The 22,316-nt window shown below is 49.9% G+C and overlaps 1 protein-coding gene across 4 annotated transcripts in view; it reads left to right on the plus strand.

The window, feature by feature from the left end:
- The window catches only part of KHDRBS3 (KH RNA binding domain containing, signal transduction associated 3), a 515,298-nt gene that overhangs the window by 267,302 nt on the left and 225,680 nt on the right, over positions 1-22,316 (plus strand). For all 4 annotated transcript variants that reach the window (XR_011278673.1, XR_011278672.1, XM_069621670.1 and 1 more), the window contains exon 5: positions 6,055-6,194. Coding sequence is in view for 2 of the 4 variants with exons in the window: in XM_069621670.1 (XP_069477771.1) it covers positions 6,055-6,194 (140 nt within the window). In the remaining 2 variants the exon portion in view is untranslated. The remainder of the gene's footprint in view (positions 1-6,054; positions 6,195-22,316) is intronic.

A 22,316-nucleotide genomic window follows, 5' to 3' on the forward strand; every position in this document is an offset into this window, starting at 1 on the left:
ATTCGGACACGGCACGTTCTTTGGGTGCCCTCCAGAGTGACCCCTTTAGAGGGGCTTCAGGAAATTCAAGATTCTCTTCTGTAGACAGATCCTTTGCCAGATCGGCTTACCCCTCCCTGGGGTACCGACGTGCCTCACAATCGGCTAACCGTCGACGAAACTTCCAGTCTTCCAGAAAACGACCATCATACCCATCGTCGGCGAGAGACAAGCAAACTAAAGATCAGCAGTGACGTTCCACAACCCGTTCTGGGGGGAAGAGTTTCAGCGTATGTCGATGAATGGGAAAGGATAACGACGGACCAATGGGTGTTAGACACTATGGACACTCTCTTCAATTCAAACACAGCCCTCCGCAAATTCCACCTGCGTTCACCGCTCAGTCCCATATGAAGGCACTGCAACAAGAGGTTACACTCATGTTAGCGAAGGGAGTGATAGAATTAGTTCCAACATCACAGAGAGGCCAAGGAGCCTACTCAAGATACTTCGTCGTAAAAAAGCTGAACGGCAAATGGCGTCCCATTCTAGACTTACGTGATCTCAACAAGTCCTTAAAGAGCCTGAAATTCAAGATGCTCACTCTGCAGGAAGTGATCCGTGCAGTTCAAAAGGGAGATTTCCTGGCGTCCCTGGATTTACAGGACGCGTATTTCCATATTCCAGTGTGTCGGAAACACAGGAAATTCCTACGTTTTGTAATAGGGCGAACCCACTACCAATTCACGGTTCTTCCTTTCGGGCTCAAAACCTCCCCCAGAACGTTCACAAAATGCCTGGCTCCAGTGGCTGCCTGGCTAAGGAAGCAAAGCCACCATGTATACCCATACCTCGACGACTGGCTGGTAAGGGGATCCTCCCCAGCGTCGACCAACACAAGTCTACAAGCCACCATGCAGCTTCTACAACGGCTAGGATTCGCCAAAAACTTCGAGAAATCCTCTCTGCGGCCATCGAGAACGCTGGTATTCTTGGGGGCACAGTTTGAGACTCAGCTAGGACTGGTGAAACCTTCTCTCGACAGGACCTCGAGACTCATTCAACAGGCGGCCCGGCTACGGCTAAACACCAGGATCTCAGTGAGAAAGTATGTTTCGGTCCTAGGGGCCATGGCATCCTGCATCCATCTGGTGAGAAACTGTCGACTTTTCATGAGGCCAGTCCAAGTATTCCTCGCAGACCGATGGACACAGGCTCTGGGATCGTGGTCGGACAGGATAACTATCGACAACGACAAGCTACTTCGGACCCTTCAGTGGTGGCAGAGTTCCCACAATCTGAACAAAGGTGTGCCCCTACAGGAGCCGGAGTTCCAGAGCACCATAGTTACGGATGCGTCCCTAACCGGATGGGGAGCGCACATGGGTGCTCTCCAAACGCAAGGTCGCTGGTCTCCAATGGAGCACTCCTACACATAAACGTACTGGAATTCAGAGCAGTACGATGGGCCTTGAAGGCGTTCCTACCACACATCAAGATGTTGCGAGTGCGAATACTGACCGACAATACAACAGCCATGTTTTATCTGAGGAAACCAGGAGGGACACGATCAAGGACTCTCTCCATAGAAGCCCAGAAAACATGGCATTGGGCATCGAAGTACGAAATCTCCCTCGTGGCTCATCACCTTCCGGGTGTGAGGAACTGCCAAGCCGACTCCCTCAGCAGAAACATGTCCCAGATACATGCGTGGGAAATGGACACGGGTCACTTGAAGAAAGTGTTCGAGAAATGGGGCCACCCCCCTCTGGACGCCTTCGCGACCAAGGAAAACAAGAAATGCGAGAAATTTGCAAGCAGGTGGCCCCAAGAGGGTTTGGTGGGGGAGGCGTTCTCCTTCCCATGGACGGACATGTTCCTCTATGCTTTTCCCCCGTTTCCCCTCATACGGAAAACAATACAGTGGATACGCAGATACAATTGCCGGGTGATTCTAGTGACACCATACTGGCCGAGGCAACCGTGGTTCTCAGACCTCCATCTATCGCTGGAACATCCCATAGCGTTTCCGAAAGTCCCGTACCTTCTAGCCCGGGACAGAGACACGGTGTGGCATCACGACCCGGACAGTCTCAACCTTACATCCTGGCTCCTGACTTCTCGGAATTCGGGGCTTTAGACATTTCAGAGGAGTGCCAAGAAATTCTGCAGGCGGCTAGAGCCCCTTCCACTAACAAATTCTACTCCTATAAGTGGCGGAGATTCTGTGAATGGTGTAGAAAACAGTGGGACCTACAACCATTGTTGGTGACGCCGGAACAAGTTCTACCTTACCTGCTCCTCTTAGCAAAAAAGGGATTGTCCCCCTCATCGATAAAGGTACACCTGGCAGCCATCTCGAAGTTCACAAGGAAGAGGCAGTCGTCTCCTCTATTCAGTGACAGACTGGTGAAACACTTCATGCAGGGTTTATTAGGAGCTTTTCCCCCGGTGAAACGTTTTCCCCCGGCGTGGAGCCTCAACACAGTGTTGGCAGGTTTGATGAAACCGCCTTTCGAGCCTATGGCCAAGTCCGACATGAAATTCATTTCGTGGAAGTTGGCATTCCTGATAGCTATCACATCAGCCAGACGTATCTCGGAACTACAAGCGCTGGTCGTGGACCCGCCCTACCTAAGATTCTTTAAGGACATGGTAGTCCTGGCGACTAACCCTACGTTCGTCCCTAAGGTTCCGACGGTATATCACAAACACTCATCCGTGGTTCTGCCTACTTTCTTCGCCACTCCATCGTCGGCAGCAGAAAAAACTCTTCATACCCTGGACGTTAAGAGGGCTCTGAAATTCTACCTACATCGCACACAAGACATCAGGGCTACTCGGCAACTGTTCGTCGCATATGGTCCGTCGACGAGAGGTAAAGCAATCTCGAAACAGGGATTGGCCAGATGGGTCTCGTCGACGATTGCTTTTTGTCACTCTAAGGCCGGAAGGCCACTGCAAAGACATCCTAGAGCCCATTCTACAAGGTCGATGTCATCCTCAACAGCGTTATGGGCTGGAATTCCGCTGACGGACATATGCCAAGCCGCGGCATGGTCAGTGCCCCACACGTTTACCCGCCACTACTGCCTTGCCAGGCAGCATGCGGATGAGGCGCAGATGGGAAGAGCTGTCCTGCGCCATCTGTTTCAGTAAGGTAAGCTCCACGTTGTGGAGAGTGTTTTCTACCTTTGATGACAGTATACTTTCGGTGGGAAAGGTTATATGAGTAAACTTATTACTGCTGCGCATATGTGTTGAGTAGTAGGGTGAAGGTACATTACATTGCATTACCACCACCGTCTCAAGTGTTACTGCTATACAATCTATTCTAAGCATGTGAATCCATGAAAGATCCAATGCTGGAGAAGGGAATAGTTTCTTACCTGTAACTCCATTTCTCCAGCATTGGTATCTTTCATGGATTCACATGCGCCCGCCAAGCCTCCCCGGGACTGCAATGTATGTGATGGATAAGTTTAACCCTTCCTACTTTGGAGGGGCCGAAATCTGAAGGGGAACCGCGGGGGCGGGCCTCTTATACTGGGACGGCCTGCGGAGCATGCGTAGGCGGGTCCTAAAAGGACGTAGATAGGACACAAAAGTGTCAGAAGTTTTCCTATAGGAAGAGGCTATATATGTGTACCGAGGGGTCCCAGTCTGACAACGGGGAATATTCTAAGCATGTGAATCCATGAAAGATACCAATGCTGGAGAAATGGTGTTACAGGTAAACTATTCCCTTGCCCAGGATTGGGCCAGGAGGATGTGGTACCCGGACCTTCTGGAAATGTCCATCTGCCCTCCAATACGTCTTCCGCAAAGAGAGGATCTTCTCTCGCAAGAGGAAGGTCGAGTTCTCCATCCAGAGGTCAAGACACTCAACCTTCACATATGGTTTCTGAGAGGTTGAGATACAAGGATTGGGATCTTCCGGATGATGTAATGGAGATTTTGTTTTCGGCCAGAAGGCCAGCAACAAAATCCTTGTACCGGTGTCGTTGGAACAAGTTCAGTAACTAGTGCAAAAATAAGTATGTGGACCCTTTTCAATGTGGCACCCCAATGGTGCTCTCTTTCCTATTACATCTTGCCAGTCTTGGGCTCCAGATCGGGACAATTAAAGGATATCTAGCTGCGCTGTCCATTTTCAAGCGCTCCTTGGAAGAGGTTTCTTACTTCTTACTTCAAAATTCCATTGATAATTCAATTCCTGAAAGGGCTTACTAATGTATACCCTCCAGTCCCCTTTCATGTCCTAATTTGGGATTTAAATCTAGTACTTAAGTTTCTAACTTGTATACCTTTTGAGCCTCTACACTCCTGTCCCTTGAGGCTTCTAACATTGAAGAGTGTCCTTCTTGTGGCCTTAACATCATCCCGCAGGGTTAGGGAGCTACAGGCTCTCTCATCTAAACCTCCATATACTACTTTTTACAAGGACAAAGAGGTTCTTAAGGTTAAAACCATCTTTCTTCCCAAAAGTAGTTTCTGACTTCCACTTGTCACAAAAAATCATATTACCAACATTCTATCCTCCTCCTCGTTTGGGCAAGGAAGGGGTGAGACTGCATAGACTGGACCCCAAAAGAGCTCTCAGTTTTTACATTTCAAGAATGTCAAAATTACGTCAAGATGACCAACTTTTTGTGTGTTATACAGGTCATAATTTAGGATTAGCGGTGACAAAACAAACTGTATCCTGCTGAATCATTCTGGCTATAATTGAGTGCTACAGATTGGCGGGAAAAGACCCACCGGATGGGCTTCAAGCCCATTCCACTAGGGGGATGGCTACTTCTGCGGCTCTGAATAGGGGAATCCCTGCAGAAGATATTTGTGCAGCTGCAACATGGCCATCAATGCATACCTTCATCAAGCATTATTGCTTAGATGCCTCTTCCTCCAATGAGGATTTATTTGCCAAGGCGGTACTTCATTCCGTCCATGAGAATAATAACTAGTACTCCCACCTCCGAAATTACCAATGCTATGGGAGTCTATCATAAAATGAGGAATACGTGGGAGGACACAATCCATTCGAAGAACAAGTTACTTACCAACTAACGTTCGTTCGACTGGATGTTCCTCCCACGTATTCCTCATCGCCCCTCCCATCCTACCCCGCAGTACAGTTTGCGTTTCTTACACTTTCCTCTCATGAAGAGTATCAGTCATGGGGCACGCCTGAGTGTTTCTCGAATATTTCCTCAAACAGATCTGAAGCCAACGGCCGTGGTACAAGCTACTTATACTGATGGTGACGTCGACACGGTACAGAGCCAGTCGAGGGACATTGACGCCACGACCTCGTGCACAGCGTCCTCCGCCGAGAATTTTTTCCAAAGCAGCAAGGCTGGCAGGATACGAATATCATAAGATGAGGAATACGTGGGAGGAACATCCAGTCGAAAGAATGTTACAGTTGGTAAGTAACTTGTTCTTCTCCAGCATCGATATCTTTCATAGATTCACATGCGCCCACCCGTCTCCCCTAGAGGCTGCTCCTACGCTCAGCATCCACCATACTGTAGTCTATACGGTTTAAAATCTGAAGATGGCTGACTGGGGCAGAGCTTAAACCCTGCCACCTCATTGGTTAGGGCCATAAAAGACCAAAGTGAGGTGGAGGGACTACACAAGTGAATGGCTCATAGACCATAATGGGCAATCTACAGTCATATTTCTATGGAAATAATGTATATATTTAAAATGTTAATAATTATTTAAATCACTGAGGATCTGACGACGGGGAATATTTGAAACACTTGTGTCTAGGCGCGTTACAAATGCCATATCATATCACATCATTCAAGCATTTGAATCTATGAAAGATACCAATGCTGGAGAAATATAGTTACAGGTAAGTAACTAAGACTTTGTGACTTCCTCTACCATTCAACAGTGCTGGCTCCTTTGTCACACAATTATTCGGGGTTTTTGTTGGAACAAAGTGATTTTTTATAAGGCAATTTTCTTTTTGTATATCAGGACATTTAAAGTAGAAAGTGGCATAGTCACTCTATTTTTCTTGGTAATGTGTTATGTAAAAGGAACATGTTTTATTTTTAGGATTACAATGATGAAATACGACATGCACAGCTCCAGGAACTAACATATTTAAATGGTGGTTCAGAAAAAGCAGACGCACCAGCTTCACGTGGAAAACCACCATTGCGAGCAAGAGGCTCACCAGCTACCGCTATTATCAGGTAAAATTCCTATTGTCCATACTGCTTTACCTAAACTAAATGAAGGTTTAAGACATGTTAGCCAACTGTTTTATAGAATGTCAGTGGAACAATAGTAAATATGTATGGTGTGTCGATTATCGTCACTTGTATCATATTTCAATGACTTACAGCTGACCACAGTAAAGCAGGGCATTTTTAACATCTATGTTTTTAAAAGTGAGTATACCACAGGAAAGTATACACTGAATGCCTTAATGCCTTGCCTTTACTCTTACGTCCGTCCCCTTTCCTCCATACTATATGGGCGTCCCTCACGAGGGACGGGAGACGGAACCATTTTCACCAGAACAACCTTCTTCCCCTTTAGATTTAGAGGCGTGCGGCTGTGCGGCCCTGGGAGCATGCGCTCGCCTGACTCCGCCCACTGGTGCCACTCCTCACTCCCTTTTTCTACGTCGACGGGAACGCGCCGATTTCACTAGCGTGCACTCCTGTGTTTGGCTTCGGACATGTAATACCACACGCTCTTCCCCGGATATTCTTCTATATTGTCTTTTCTTTTTCTTTTAGATACTTGGTCTTCCGACTCCACGCTCCTCCCCGGCGCATGTCGACTTCAGCTGGCTTCAGCAGGTGTCCAGCCTGTGAGGGGCTCTTCCGCACATACGACCACCACGCCCTTTGCCTCCTCTGCCTTGGCCCCGACCACGGCTGGGAAGGTTGCTCAGCGTGCAACTCCTTGACACCTCATGCACTGAAGAACAGGCTAGCTAAGTGGAGAGAGCTCTTTCAGGCGTCACCTCCTAAGTACCTGAAGGACTTTGTTCGAAATCCTAAGCTACGGACTTTATTCACGATTGCACCCCGCAAGGTCGACTCCTTTCCAAAGAAGCGCCCAACCGGGAGGGGCCTGTCGGGCTCTAGTACCAGCACACATACCGAGACTAGTCCAACTACTGTCCTTGCGGCCGAGGGGTCTCCAGATCCTCCTGGTATCAGTGCTGAGGGACTGCAAGGTTCTTGTACCAGGGTTACTCCTGAAGGGCAACGCCCTAGTGCCGGCATCATGTCCTTCACGCAAAACTATCGCCAGTTCTGCCGAGGGCTCTACACCTTCCAGGCCTCGGCCTGAGGTGCGGGATAAGCCTTATGATCCAACACTAAGCGTCTTAGACGGGGCTGGTTCCAGCGAGCCAGGCACCACGACTTTGGCACGCCGTTCCACAAAATGGCTCCTGCGCCAGACAAAATGACTGCTCGTCCGATGCCTCCTCTAGCAGAGCTGGTCGAGGAACGAGTCACAAGGTGGGACTGTGGTCAACCAGGTATGTGGCCTACAGCGTATCCATCAGCAGCACAGGGCAGGTTCCCCCTGCAGCACAGGGCAGGTTCCCCCTGCATCCCAGACAAAGTATGCCCTGGCCCCAGCAGTCTGTGGCCACTCCATCAATATCTTCTGCCACCTCCTCAGCCTCCGAAGATAGGTTCTTCGGAAGGTTTCTGACACTGATGCGAAAGCCTCAGATGGGATATATCCTTCGCGATGCTATCAGGGATATGCTCCCTCAGGTCACTCCACCGGTACCCTTGGTCATTCCGCCAGTGGCTCTGGTGCCTCAGGCCCCAACACTTCCCGCGCTTCCTTTGCCAGCTCCTGCTCCGGCCCCTGCGCCACTGGCAGTACAGGCAGTTCCACAGGCTCCGGTTCCCACACTGCAACCCACGGCACCCAGTACCCCTCCACCAGTTCTGGATCCTCCGAGCATGCAGGCAGACACAGATGAGGAGGAGGACCCCGACACACCATCATCAGCAAAGGCCTTCCACGAACGCCTTGCGGCCCTGGCAGAATACCTGGGCCTTCCACAGCCCGAGGTTGAGCAGCCCGAGTAGGGGGTCCTGGCAGAAATCCTCACGCTAAGGCCCCCCTCGAAGATGGGGATTCCGATGCAGAAGAACGTTGTTGCCCTGGCCAAGAAGGGGTGGCTCAAGCGCACTCAGCCCAATCTGTCAATCAGCGCCTCGACACCAAGTACAGGCAGCTAGAGGGGGATACACTCTTGCTCTTGGCTCGTCCTCAGCCGCACTCCTGTGATCATTGCAGCGTCACTCTATATTAAGCCTCACTCGTCCTCGACGCTGCTAGACAAGCTAACACTGATGCCATGCTGGCAGCTGCTAACCAAAGGCTCTGGCGGGAAATCGCAGACTTCCTCCCGGAACTCCTGCTCCAAAGCCAGGCTCGCATCAAACCTGGACTAGGAGAAGCCAGGCTGCTAGCGTCCGACATCATGGAGTCCTCAGTGGCCCATATCGATACCTCTGGCCGGGCCATCTGCTTCGCCACGGACATGAGAAGGATGGCCTCGCTCCGGGCTACGAAGTTCAACCCGGACGTCCAGGAACGCATATTGGACCTTCCTTTCGAGGCTAGTGACCTCTTTCACTCCTCCAGAGATGAAGAATTGGATAAAAAGAACAGCTCACAGACCAGTAAGTCTTTATCTATTCTTAGGAAGGCACCGGCCAAGGCGTTCACCCAGTCCAACCCACGCTCTGACAAGGGACGGGTGCCTGGAGGCTTCCGAGGCTTCCAGGAACGGAGGTCCAGACAGCTGACCGTTCCCAGAGTCAGCATTGGAGGAAACAACAAAGTGTGGGGGGTGGGGGGAGGGAGCAAGGGTTTTTTACAATCCCCCTCCTCAGCAGCCTCAGAGGGAAAAAGGGCATGGCAAGCCCCTTCAGGTCCACGTGTCTTCGGTGGCGGGCCGGCTTGCCTCTCTCGTCCAATTTTGGCGCCAACATTTTTCGGACCCCTGGATCTTATCTGTAGTCTCCACGGGGTACCGCCTACCCGTCCCTCCTTTCCTTCCTCCTCTCCCACAGATTTGGACAGCAACTCTATTGGCGGAAGTCCGGTCGCTCGTCGAGTGCTCGGCAGTAGAAGACCTCCCAGCCTCCCAGAGAAGACTGGCCTTCTATTCCAGGATTTTCTCCATTAAGAAGAAAAACCAGGCTGGCCTGAGAGCTGTGTTGGACCTCTCCACCCTCAACCTCTCCCTACCGCTACAAAAATTCAAGATGGTTACGCCAGCTCTCATTGCTGAGACACTGAACAGAAAAGACTGGATGTTCTCCCTGGTTCTGAAGGAAGCTTATCTACACGTCCCGATTTGTCAACCTTATCGGCCCTTTCTGCGCTTCAGGATCATGGGCTGCCATTTCCAGTACAAGGTTCTACCCTTTGGCCTCAACTCAGCCCCCAGGGTATTCACCAGACTGATGAATGCGGTGGCGTCTCTCCTCAGGACCCAGGGTCACCACATCTACCCCTACCTCGACGACTGGCACGTCAGAACCTCATCTCCAGAGGCAGTTATTCACACCTCCTCCGCTCTTATGAACACACTCCACGACCTGAGGTTTATTATCAATCTCAAGAACTATCAGCTGCAACCCAGCAGAAGCTGACCTTCCTGGACCTCATCTGGGACACCTTCTCCGAGGGGGTGTTTCCCTCAGAGGACAAGATCGCGGCCATCAAGAGAGCTACTACTCCCTTCCTCTCCAGGACTGTGGCTTCAACCTGGTAGTATTACGACGGCGGTCCTTCTGCCCGTCCCCCACCCGAGACTCAGGATGAAGAGGCTGCAACTGCACTTCGCAGCTTCCTGGAATCAGGAGAGGGCTTACAATCGGAGCCTTTGGCCAGTCCCACGTCTCTCCAGCCAGACCTCCTCTGGTGGTCTGCGGACTTCAACCTACGGCAGGGCAAGCCCTTCCGGCAGCCTCTCCCTCATGTCACTGTCACGACAGACTCCTCCCTCGAGGGCTGGGGAGCCACTCTGGACAACCACAGCGTCCATGGAGTCTGGACCCGGCAGGAACAGGAGTCCCACATCAACTGGCTAGAATTGAAGGCCATATGGCTGGCCCTCAAAGCCTTCCTCCCTCTCATAGAGGGCAACACAGCACATATCCAGACGGACCACTCCACCAGCATGCACTATGTGAAGGAGCAGGGTGGTACCAGATCCCCTCCACTTTGCAATCTCGCGATCAGCATGTGGGAGTGGTCCCTGGAGAACAACATCTACCTCATGGCTGTCCACCTCCCGGGGGAAGCCAACCTGGAGCAGACTGGGGGCGGACATTTAAGAGTGGCAATTGAACAACCTGGTACTGGAGGAAATCTTCTGCAGATGGGGTCACCCCCAACTGGATCTGTTTTCCTCCCATGCCCACATGAAATGGCAGCAGTTCGCCTCCTGGCTACAGAGGAACTACATGAGGGCGTAAGCCATCCCGCCCACCTCCCTGGTCCACAGGGTGATCTGCAGGATAAAGCAATCGTGTCACCTCAGCATCATTTTGATAGCTCCTGGTGGCCGGCGAGACAATGGTTCTCCCGAGTTTCTCAACCTATCAGACAGGCCTCCCATTCACCTACTGCTGCGCCCAGCTCTGGTCCTGACACAGCAGGGGTGGCAGGGTCCTCCACCCTGCTCCTCACAAGCTAGCCCTCGCAGCGTGGTTCCTGAACAGGTCACTCTGAAACACCTGTACCTATCGCAGGCTAACATGGCAAAGCTACTGGGAGCCAATACAAGAGCACATTTGATTTTTATTTATTTATTTCTATAGCACAGAAGCTCGCAGGCATCAGGGCGCATTACATGAAGACGAGGACAACAGAAAAGTGACAGGACATTAGAGTAAGATTACTGGTTCTGAATAGGTTACATTACATGGACATTAGTATTTATGCAGGTCCTTTATTTGAATAACAGTGTCTTCAGTTTCTTCTTAAAGGATAGGTATTTAGATTCTAGTCTTAGGCTGTTTGGAAGCTCGTTCCACTTAGATGCCGCTGTGGTAGGGAATGCTCATCTAAGTCCATTGGCTTTTTTGGAGTGAGTTACTTTCACAGACCCTTGCGCCTTGGATCTTAATGTGTGGCAAGGTTCGTATGTGGTTATTTGTTTTTTTAGGTATACGGGTGCGGATCCATATATACATTGATGGGCAATGGTCATTGCTTTAAAGGTGATACGGTCTTCCAGGGCTAACCAATGAAGGGACTTTCTGTCTTATGTAATATGTTCATCCCTTTTTTCATGGTAATTGTCCTTACTGCATTGTTCTGTATGACCTGACATTGTTTGATGCATTTTTATTGGCCCCCATAAGTAATTCATTCCCGTAGTCCAGTCTCGATAAGATTGTGATTCTGTCTATAATGGTGCTGTTTTGTTTACTTAGTAAAGGCCTGATGCGGCTGAATAATTTTTGGTGATATCGGCAATTGTTTTTCAGATATGTTACGTGGGCTTCCGCTCCTAAGGATGCTTGCAGGTATACACCTAGTGTCTTGACCTTATCAGAGACCCTTACATTTCTGTCTTTGATCTTAAAGGTGGTGTATTCTGTGTCTATCTTAGCTCTTGCCTGGTGTGCCCAGATTCTGTCATTGGGCCAGCTCCAAGGAGATTGACCCTCTCAGGTGCTCTTTTGATGATGTCCTCTCCTTTTCGGCACACCTTGCACACTCCGGAGAGCAAGTTGACACATGCCGCACTTACCTGGCAGCCATAGGTGCCTAGAAGAATTCAAGAGGAGGGTCTATTTTTCTCCTCTAACACGGTGGTCAAGCACCTGGACGGCCTCCACAGACTCTACACGCCTATAAAGAGGCCTCACCCAGCCTGGGACCTCAACGTGGTATTGGGCTCATTGGCCCACAAGCCATTGTAGCCAATGGCGTCCGCTGACATCAAGTGGGTAACCCTAAAAACAGCTCTGCTCGTGGGCCTCACCTCAGCACGCAGGGTCAGCGAGATCCAGGCCCTCGAGGCCTCAGAGCCCTACACCACTTTCACAAGGACAAGGTGGTCCTCCGGATGCATCCTACCTTCCTCCCCAAGGTCTCATCTGCCTTCCACCTTAACGAGGACATTGTTCTACCTACTTTCTTCTCCGATCCCAAGGAGAAACCTCAGAGTGTTGAATCGCCTCAATGTCAGACACGCTCTGAAGTATTACTTGGACAGGACCAAGGATTTCTGCAAGTCGGGTGCCCTTTTTGTCACTTTCGGAGGTGCAAGGCCAGGGTATCAGGCTTCCAAGGCCTCCATCTCTAGGTGGATGGTTGCGGCCATCAAGGACGCCTATGAGGGGCAGCACAAGCCAGTTCTGGCTAATTTGCATACTCATGCTGTCAGGGCCATGTCCCGTGGAAGGTCATCAGTAGGGCGGCCACCCCCTCTGCTTTTTGCAAGCATTACTGTCTGGACTTCGCCTCTAGGTCAGACGCGGATTTCGGTCAGGCGGTTTTGAGAAACCTGTTTGCTTAAGAAGTCTCCACCCTAGGGCTACACTCCGTTGTAATTGCCCTTACAGTATGGAGGAAAGGAGATGGGACATAAGAGTAATTGTTACTCACCGTAGTGACTGACATACTCTTAGTCCATAGTCCCCTTTCCTCCATACGTCCCACCATCCTCCCCCCCTAATAATACTGGTGTCATTAGGCAATGATGCATATTGTCGACGCGTCCATGGGGACTGAGGAGTGGTGCTGGTGGTCGGAATCAGGCGGGCGCATGCTCCCAGAGCCACGCCCCTGTGCGCCTCTAAGTTTAAAGGGGCAGAAGGTTTTTCTGGTGGAAAAGTTTCTATCTCCCGTTCCTCGCAAGGGACGCCCATACAGTGTGGAGGAAAGGGGACTATGGACTAAGAGTATGTTAGTCACTACAGTGAGTAACTATTAATATCTTGCCCATTCCCTGATCACACATTTCTCAATAGTGCTGCTAACGCAAGTACAGAGGCAGAGTAGATAGAACTACTGGTTAGGATCAATGAAGGCTTCTGACATATGGATACAATAAGGGATATATCATTACTTTGTTTGCTCGTTTCAGGCTTTGGCATCCAAAAGCATACTAATTCCTCTAATTCTAAGCTTTACTTTTTCAGTAGCAATAAACTAAGATATAATCCGAAAGCAGTTTTCTTCAGCATCATCTGTTTGCTTCATCTGAAAAGACTAAGACGTACATTAGACCGGGAGGGCGCATCTACCACCAGTCTCCATAATGAAAAAGAACATGCATCTTCAATTGCAGGAATAATTTCTACATGTTTAAATCACTAAATGTTCATGACTTAAGGCATTTCAGTCCCTTCGATTCTCAAACTGAGTTGTCCCCTGTCCATTCTGTAACCTCAAACTACTCTGTGTTCCCTCTGACAGTCCAAGCATCATCACTAGTATCAATTCTAATAATAATACATTTGCCTTTATATAGCGCTACAAACCCTCAGGCATCTGAGCGCTGCTCTTAGCCAGACCTCAGAAGGATGAAAGACTGAGTTTGGCCCTGCCGGGATTCGAACCTGCATCGGCAGGCTCTACTCGCTGTGCTATCTGACCGGCTGTAATTCTAGAATTTCAATTCTAGAAATTCATAGTTTACTTTCTAAGGGGGCAATCAATAGTACAAGTCCCTCATAAAGAAAAGGGACTGTTATTGTATGCTCAATACTTCTTGATCCTGAAGAAAGGCAAATGTTAGATCTATTTGACGGAAATCAGTTCCTTCTAATGGATTGTGTCCTTCCAAGTATTCCACATCTTAGATATCTTGTCTCCCAGCTTTGCTGCTTTGGAATTTTTTTTTCACCATAGGGCGCTGTATTCGAGGCCGCAGAGTCGTAGTCCCTCGAGGGCCACCGTTGAGCATCAACGTTATCCGCTGTATAAAGGGCTCGACCCACGCCCGTTACCTCAGTTCCGTTTTTCCAATCAACTGCTTTGTGTCACCGAACGGTGCATCAGGTTTTTTCTCGACGATGTCCTCGTCATCTACTCCTACCACACCCAAGACAGGTTTAAAAAAATGTCAGAAGTGTGGTAGGAAAATGTCAACCTTCAGAATTGGCTCTGGTGTCTCAGCCCAGACCATCGGGTTGACGAGTGCGGTTCCTGTCAGGCCATGTCCAATAAGGCTCTTAGGGAATGGAGATGTAAGCTGGGGGGGGGGGTGGGGCGGAATCTTACAAGTCTTCAAAAAGACAAAAGGATTGGGGAGAATTGAGTCACAAATCTCGACATGGGTCGGGAAGGTCGACATCCAAGAGTCGCTCGAGGAAATCCTCCTCGTCTTCGTCTAAGAATTCAAAAAAGCAACGTCACTGGTCTTCTTCCTCCTCTTCCTCATCTGAAAGGAGAGGGACTTATCCATCCAAGCATGATTTCCCTGAAAAATGGCTGGCCTTAAGGGCTTAGATGCTTAAAATCTTCGACAAAGCGGCCCAGACCCCCTCGAAGAAGCCACGTGGAAATCATGCCCCTGATCAAAGACTAGACACGTGAGAGCCGAAAGAGTCGAGAGTGTCATCAGGGGAAAGTTCTCTGACACCTCGTAAAAAGGCAAAACCTCCGGGGCATAAATCAGTGGTATCGAAGTCGAAAATCTACTCGACACAGTCGACGACTACAGCGTCAAAACCGCCGCCGAAAGTGGCGTCGAAACCCTTGACTGTATCGAAGCCCACTTCGAAAACGTCGAAGCCAGCGTCCTCTTTATCGAGGCATTATTTAATCCCGATACCTAAGTCGACGCCATTGCCCATGCCTCAGTCGATACCATCCCCTTTACCTGAAAAAGTTTACCATCATTCAACCCAGGTAAGAATTTTTCAGATCCATATCATCCATCTTTGAAGAACAATCCTCTGAAGAGGATGTTACTTCAGCTGGAGTTAGGTTTTCAGTCAGAGGTCCCTGAAGAGTTAGTGGACCCGAGTACCAAGATAACCGATCTATCCGACTGTCTCCAAAATGGCAGTGGCCTAGACACTTCCCCTGAAGTGGAATTTGAGAGACCAGATCCTACAGATCATGCTGATCCTAATTATAGGAATCTCATGGGAAGGGTCATTGATTTCATGGGTTTGGAAGGCAGCTTCCCCAAATTTCGACCAGGATGATATGACGGACATCCTGAGTGAGGGTCCTCAAAAAAGACCCTGTCCTGCCTTTCCATAAGGCACTACAAAAAAGGGTGATGGTAAATTGGAATACCCCTGATTCGGTTTCAGCAGTAAACAAAAAATGTGTAGCAAAATACAGGCCATCTTCATCAGATCCGGAATACCTATCTAAACATCCCTCACATGAAAGTCTAGTGGTACAAGCTGCAACCTTCACTAGGCAATCAGCTTACCCCTCAATACCACCAGACAGGGATGATAAAGTTGATGCTTGGGCTTGGAAAGTTTTTTTTCTTTGGGCAGCATGGCCCTTAAATCGACTAATGTAACTTGCACTTTGGCAAGATTTACATACGCCCTGTGGGACTGTATGACATGAGGGGCTGAACACATCCCAGAGGTTAAGGAACGGGATGGTTTCCTGGCGATAGTCAAAGATGGAAAAGAAGCTATGGAGGAATGCCTCCAGTCAGGACTGAACACTGCTGATAGTTTAAGCAGGTCCATGGCATCTAGCACAGTCCTACACAGATTTGCATGGCTGAGGAAATTGGCTTTGCATCTGATGTGCAGTCTAGATTACTCAATTTGCCCTTTGACGGCTTCAGGCTGTTTGGCAGCAAGGCGGACGAGAGCTTGGAGAAGCTGCAGACCACGAAAGTGGCAGCGAAATCACTCAGCGCCGCTATAAGACAGCCTCAACAACACTCCTCCGCAGGCTCATCTTCCTGGAGGAGTCGCCCCTTTTGTTTCTACCCCTCTTTTGGAAGAGGGAGGGGCAGGCCAGTCAAAGAGACAAACAGAGAAAACCCCTTTGTGGTGGAAAGGGGGGAGGTGCTAGATCGGCCCCAGCAGCGGCTACAACCTCCTCAGCCACTGCTGCAGCTGCTGCAAAGCCACTTTGAGGTCTTCACCCACAAGTCCCCGGTGGGAGGTAGGATCACTCGGTATCTGAATGAATGGCGGGGCATTATGTCAGATGCCTGGGCGCTAGAGATATGGTTACTGCATTCTTTTTCATCAAAGACCTCAAGATCATCCACCGGGAGCCAACTCTGTAAAAAAATTCCAGAGACGCTCCTTGTGCAGGAGATTTCAACCCTCCTAGAGAAAGGTGCAATAGAACATTTACCTGTATCGGAAAGGAACAAGGGTTGGTACTCCCCGAATTTTCTCATCCCCAAAAAGGACAGAGGATTGAGACGCATCTTGGACTTAAAATATTTGAACAAATTACTCAGGAAGGACAAGTTCAAGATGGTGACCCTTTCTCAGATCCTTTAGGCTCTTCAGCTTCAGGATGCTTACTTTCATGTGCCAATCCATCTCAAGCACAGAAAGTACGTGAGGTTCGCAGTTGGAGGATCTCATTATCAGTTTCGGGTTCTACCATTTGGGCTGACCTCCGCCCGAGGGTTTTTACCAAGCTGATGGCGGTAGTGGCAGCGAGTATCAGGAGAAGGGGATTCATGTCTACCCTTATCTGGACGATTGGCTAATCAGGGCAAGTTCACCCGAACGAGTCCAGGAACATCTGGTCATGACCTGCCACTTCTTACACAGACTGGGCTTCTCCCTCAGTTACAAGAAGTCCCAAATGATTCCAAGCCAAAGACTCCAATTCATCGGAGCAGTCCTGGATACTTCCTCAGGGAAAGCCTCGCCTCCTGAGGAGAGAGCTCACCACATTCTGCAGATGGTAACAACGTTTCAAAATGCCCAACATCTGCCAGCATTCTATTTTCTTAGGTTATTAGGCCTCATGGCATCCTGCATTTTTCTGGTGCCACAGGCCAGATTGAGGTTGAGATCCCTTCAATCGGCCCTCAGAACTCAATGGTCCCAATTTTCGGGGGAGATGTCAGATCTTCTGCGAGCCCCAGCCAAAGTGGCTCAAGATATTTTATGGTGGGCTTGCAAGGAAAATATCCTCAAGGGAGAACTTTTTTTGGCAACCGTGGGCGGAGATAACAGTAGTGACGGATGACTCACTCAGGGGTGCAGAGCCCACACCAACGATCTGACAATTAGCAGTCGTTGGTCTCCATAGGAATCCAAACTACACATCAACCTTTTGGAGCTGAGGGCAATCAGACTAGCGCTGAAGGCTTTTCTGCCATCTGTACAGGAAAAGAACAGTGGCCATGTACTACCTCAACAAAAGAGGAGGCGTAGGATCACTTCCACTGTGCAGAGGGGCAATGCAGCTCTGGTTCTGGGTAATGCAAGAAGGAATCGCTCTATCGGCAGTTCACCTAGCCGGAGAGCTGAACACGGCGGCGGACGCTCTGAGCAGGCATAGCACATTCTCCCATGTGTGGGAACTAGCTCAGGAAGTCCCACAAGTAGATTTGTTCGTGATCAGTGCCAATCGGAAGTGCAAACTGTACTGCTCAAGGCAATTTCCCCCAAGAAGAGCTCTAGGGGACGTGTTCATGGTGGACTGGGTATTTCCACTCCTATACGTGTTTCCTCCAGTCCCCATGATTCCTCATGTAATCAGGAGGTTGAGAAAGTTCAGGAAAACCATGATCCTAATTGCCCCGGATTGGGCCAGGAGGATGTGGTACCCGGAACTTCTGGACATGTCCTTCTGCCCTCCCATATGTGTTCCACAAAGAGAGGATCTTCTCTAGCAAGAGGAAGGTCGGGTTCCATCCAAGACACTCAGCCTTCACTCATGGTTTCTGAGAGGCTGAGATATAAGGATTGGGACTTCCCGGATGACATAATGGAGATCTTGCTTTCGGCCAGGCGGCTAGCAGCAAAATCCGTGTATCGGTGTTGTTGGAACAAGTTCAGTAACTGGTGCAGGGATAAGAATGTGGATCCATTTTTATGTAATACTCCTAGAGTACTTTCTTTCTTCTTACACTTGGCCAATTTGGGGCTCCAAGTTGGCACTATAAAAGGATATTTAGCAGCGCTATCTATCTTTAAGCGCTCCTCGGAAGAGGTGTCCTATTTTAAAATGCCATTAGTCATTCAATTCTTGAAAGGGCTGACAAATGTGTACCCTCTGACACCTTTTCAGGTGCCCCTTTCAAACCTTTACATTCTTGCCCAATGAGACTTGTTAGTGGCTATAACATCAGTCCGCAGGGTAAGTGAGTTACATGCGCTTTCTTGTAAGCCTCCTCACACCGTTTTCCATAGAGACAAAGTTATTCTAAAAGTCAAACTATCTTTCGAAGGGATTGTGTCCTCCGACGTATTCCTTATCTTAGATATCTCCTTCCAACTTTGCTGGCCTCGGAAAATTTTTCTCTAGAGGGCGCTGCGCGCCGACGAGTCGATGTCCCTCGACAGCCGCCGTGTCGACGTCATCCTGCCTATAAAGGCCCGCGCAGCGTCTGTTGCTCAGTTCCGTTTTTCCGCGCTTACTCAGTGCCTCGGAATACCGGTGCTCAGTTTCGTAGACAATTTATCCTATTTACCTCGAGATATTCGATCCGTACTCGATGGCTTCCTCGTCGGAACCGACGACCCCTCGGTCCGGCTTCAAAAAATGCCGAGATTGTGGGAAAAAGATGTCGCTGACTGACCCTCACAGAGTTTGTCTGTGGTGTTTGGGAGCTGAACACCATTGTTCGGAGTGCGAGTACTGTATGTCCATGACAGCTAAGGCCCTGAAGGAGCGTAGGGGGAAGCTGGAGAAAGTTAAGACTTCAAAAGCTTCTTCTTCCTCGACGAAGTCGAGACATTCGTCTCTTCGTCACCATTCGCGCTCCAGGTCTCGGAGTGGGTCCCATCACTCCTCGAGATCGAAGCACTCGAAGAGGAGACGTCGAAGACCCCCTTGTCCGTTCTCCTCTTTCTCTGTTTCTCCTAAGAGAATCCCTTCCCCCACGAAACATAGTTCACGGGCTGAATGGGAGGAATTCTGCAAAAATATGGTGAGCGTCTTCGAGAAAGCGGCCTCGACCCCCTCGAAGACTGCCGAGAGCGATGCTCTGGTCGAAAGACCCGAAGGTGAAAAACGCTGCGAATCGCAGTACCGGGCGAAGGAAGCTTCTCGAGCGCGTCACGAACCCTCGAGTAAAGCTATGACCTCAAAACCTTCTTCGAAGGTTCCGTCGACGCCATCGACGAAGGTTCCGTCGACGCCGAGGTCGGTGTCTTCGACGCCGTTGTCGAAGGGACCTTCGACACACGGGTCTGTCGACTCGACGCCATCTTCGACACCACCGTCGACGCCAAGGAAAGTCACGGTTACGACGCACCCAGTGGCTATCCCCAGGTCCTCGATGAGGATGGCGTCGATTGTCGACTTCCTCGAGCAGAATCCCAATTCTATCGAGGACCTCCAGGCCTCCGCCTTTGTTTTCGACGCCACGCCCGAAGCCGTCGGCGTCGGCGTCATCGACGTTTTCGAGGCCGATTACGACAAGTTTGGCACCCTGTGCCTTGGAAATGGGTTTTACACCCTTTGTGAGTTCAGAACAATTGAGAACTATGTCCTCAATTATGGAAGAGGGAGAACTATCTGAACAGGAAGACACATTTGAGTTGCAGGGTCCTGCAACCCCAGTTCAAGAGGAGTTATCTTCAGAAGAACGCAGGTTAAAGGATCTCCATGATTCCTTACATGAGGCAAGTGGGTTAGACACTTCCCCTGAGGTGGAGTTCGCTAGGCCAGTCCCGGGGGAGCATGCTGAAACCCCCTATAGAGCCTTAATGGCCAGAATCACAGAATTTATGGGGTGGTCAACACCTTCACAGGCTTTCCAACAAGATGACCTCACGGATATTCTTGACAAAGGTCCACAGGAGGATCCTGTAGTGCCCTTTCATAAAGCTCTTCAGAGGAAAATCATGACGAACTGGGAAACCCCAGATGTCGTCCCGGCAGTAAATAAAAAACTGCCTACTAAATACAGGGTATCTTCTGCAGACCCAGAGTTTTTGTCAAAACACCCATCCCTAGAAAGTCTGGTGGTACAGGCAGCATCTTCTACTGACATCAAGACTGCTTACCCTACCGTCCCACAGGACAGGGACGATAAGAAATATGATGCTATGGCAAAGAAAGTTTTTTCGGCATGTAGCATGGCGTTAAAATCTGTTAATGCTACTTGCACGCTTGCTAGATTCAGCCATACACTTTGGGAGTGTGCTTCTACAGCGGCTGACTGCATCCCGGAGGGAGAAGAAAGGGAGGCGTTCCTAAATATCATACAGGACGGTAAAGACGCTATGTGCGAATCCCTCCAGACGGGCATTGATTCGGCTGACAGTATCAGCAGAGCAATGGCGGCAAGCACAACAACCAGGAGATTTGCTTGGTTGAGAAAGTCTGGTTTTGCCCCAGATGTGCAAGCCAGGCTCTTGAACATGCCATTCGATGGCTCTTCTTTGTTTGGGAAAAAGGCGGATGACAGTTTAGAAAAACTGCAAACATCAAAAGCAGCAGCAAAATCCCTAGGCGCTGCAATCCGTCAGACACCTTTTTGTCCCACAGGAACCTCTGCGAGGGGCAAGTCCTTTCGCTTCTAATCCGCATTCGGAAGAGGTAGAGGACGACCGGCTCAAAGGGGACAAAGAAGAACTACCCGAGGTGGACGGGGTAGATATTCAAAAGCCGCAGGAACAGCAGGTGCCTCTTTACCATCTGCATCAGCCGCCCCAAAACCACTCTGAGGACTTCCCTCACAGGACACCTGTAGGAGGCAGGTTAACTCAACATCTGGCGGAATGGCAGGCTATCACGTCAGATGCTTGGGCATTGGAAACAGTTGCCCAATGTTACTGCCTGCCTCTCCTACGCATACCTCAGTCATCCACCTGGGATCAGCTCTCAGAAAGCTCCAGATCCGCTCCTCTTGCAGGAAATTTTGGACCTGCTAGAGAAAGGTGCCATAGAACCGGTACCTGTAGCGGAGAGGAAAAAGGGCTGGTACTCCCCTTACTTTCTCATTCCGAAGAAAGACGGAGGACTGAGACCCATCTTGGACCAGCGAGAATTGAACAAATTCCTCAGGAAAGACAAATTCAAGATGGTAACTCTTTCTCAGATCCTCCAGGCCCTTCAGTTCCAGGACTGGTTGGTATCTCTGGACCTTCAGGACGCTTATTTCCATGTGCCTATCCATCTCAAACACAGGAAATACCTGAGGTTCGCAATTGGCAACTCTCACTATCAATTTCGAGTGCTGCCATTTGGGCTGACCTTCGCCCCGAGGGTCTTCACCAAGTTAATGTCGGTAGTGGCGGCAAGTCTAAGGAGGGAAGGGATTCACGTCTACCCCTACCTGGACGATTAGTTGATCAGGGCTGTTTCTTCGGAACAAACTCAGATCCAGCTAAATCACTTTTGCCACTCCCTTCACAGACTGGGCTTCTCCCTCAATTTAAAGAAGTCACAAATGATACCATCGCAGAGACTCCAGTTCATCGGAGCGATCCTGGACACTTCCCTGGGAAAAGCCTCGCCACCAGAGGTGAGGGCTCTAGATATTCTACAGATGGTTACCAAGTTCCAACATGCCCAACGTCTCCCAGCCTTCGACTTTTGTGGTTGCTAGGCCTCATGGCATCCTGCATTTTCCTAGTGCCAGAGGCTCGCCTGAGAATGAGATCCCTCCAGTGGGCACTGAGGACTCAGTGGTCACAATTCTCAGGGAGAATGACAGATCTTCTTCAGGTTCCCGACAGTGTAGCTCGAGACCTTCAGTGGTGGGCCTGTCAGGAGAACATTCTGAAAGGAGAACAGTTTTGGCAACCCTGGCCGGAGATAACAGTAGTCACGGATGCCTCACTCACGGGGTGGGGAGCCCACGCCAACGACTTGACCATCAGCGGTCGTTGGTCTCGATCGGAGTCCAGACTACATATCAACCTGTTAGAGCTGTTAGAGACTTGCGCTGAAGGCGTTCCTGCCAGCTGTACAAGGGAAAAACGTCCTGATAATGACAGACAACACGGTGGCCATGCATTACCTCAACAAAAGAGGAGGCGTAGGATCACTACCCCTGTGCAGAGAGGCGATGCAGCTCTGGTTTTGGGCAATCCAAGAAGGAATCTCTCTATCGGCAGTTCGCCTAGCCGGAGAGAGGAACTTGACAGCGGATGCTCTGAGCAGGCAGAGCACAGTCTCCCATGAGTGGGAGCTAGCTCAGGAAGTCCTTCAAGAGATCTTCGCCC

The sequence above is a fragment of the Ambystoma mexicanum genome, chromosome 5q, assembly GCF_040938575.1.
Source record: "Ambystoma mexicanum isolate Mex_15411 chromosome 5q, UKY_AmexF1_1, whole genome shotgun sequence".
Classification (NCBI taxonomy): Eukaryota; Metazoa; Chordata; class Amphibia; order Caudata; family Ambystomatidae; genus Ambystoma; species Ambystoma mexicanum.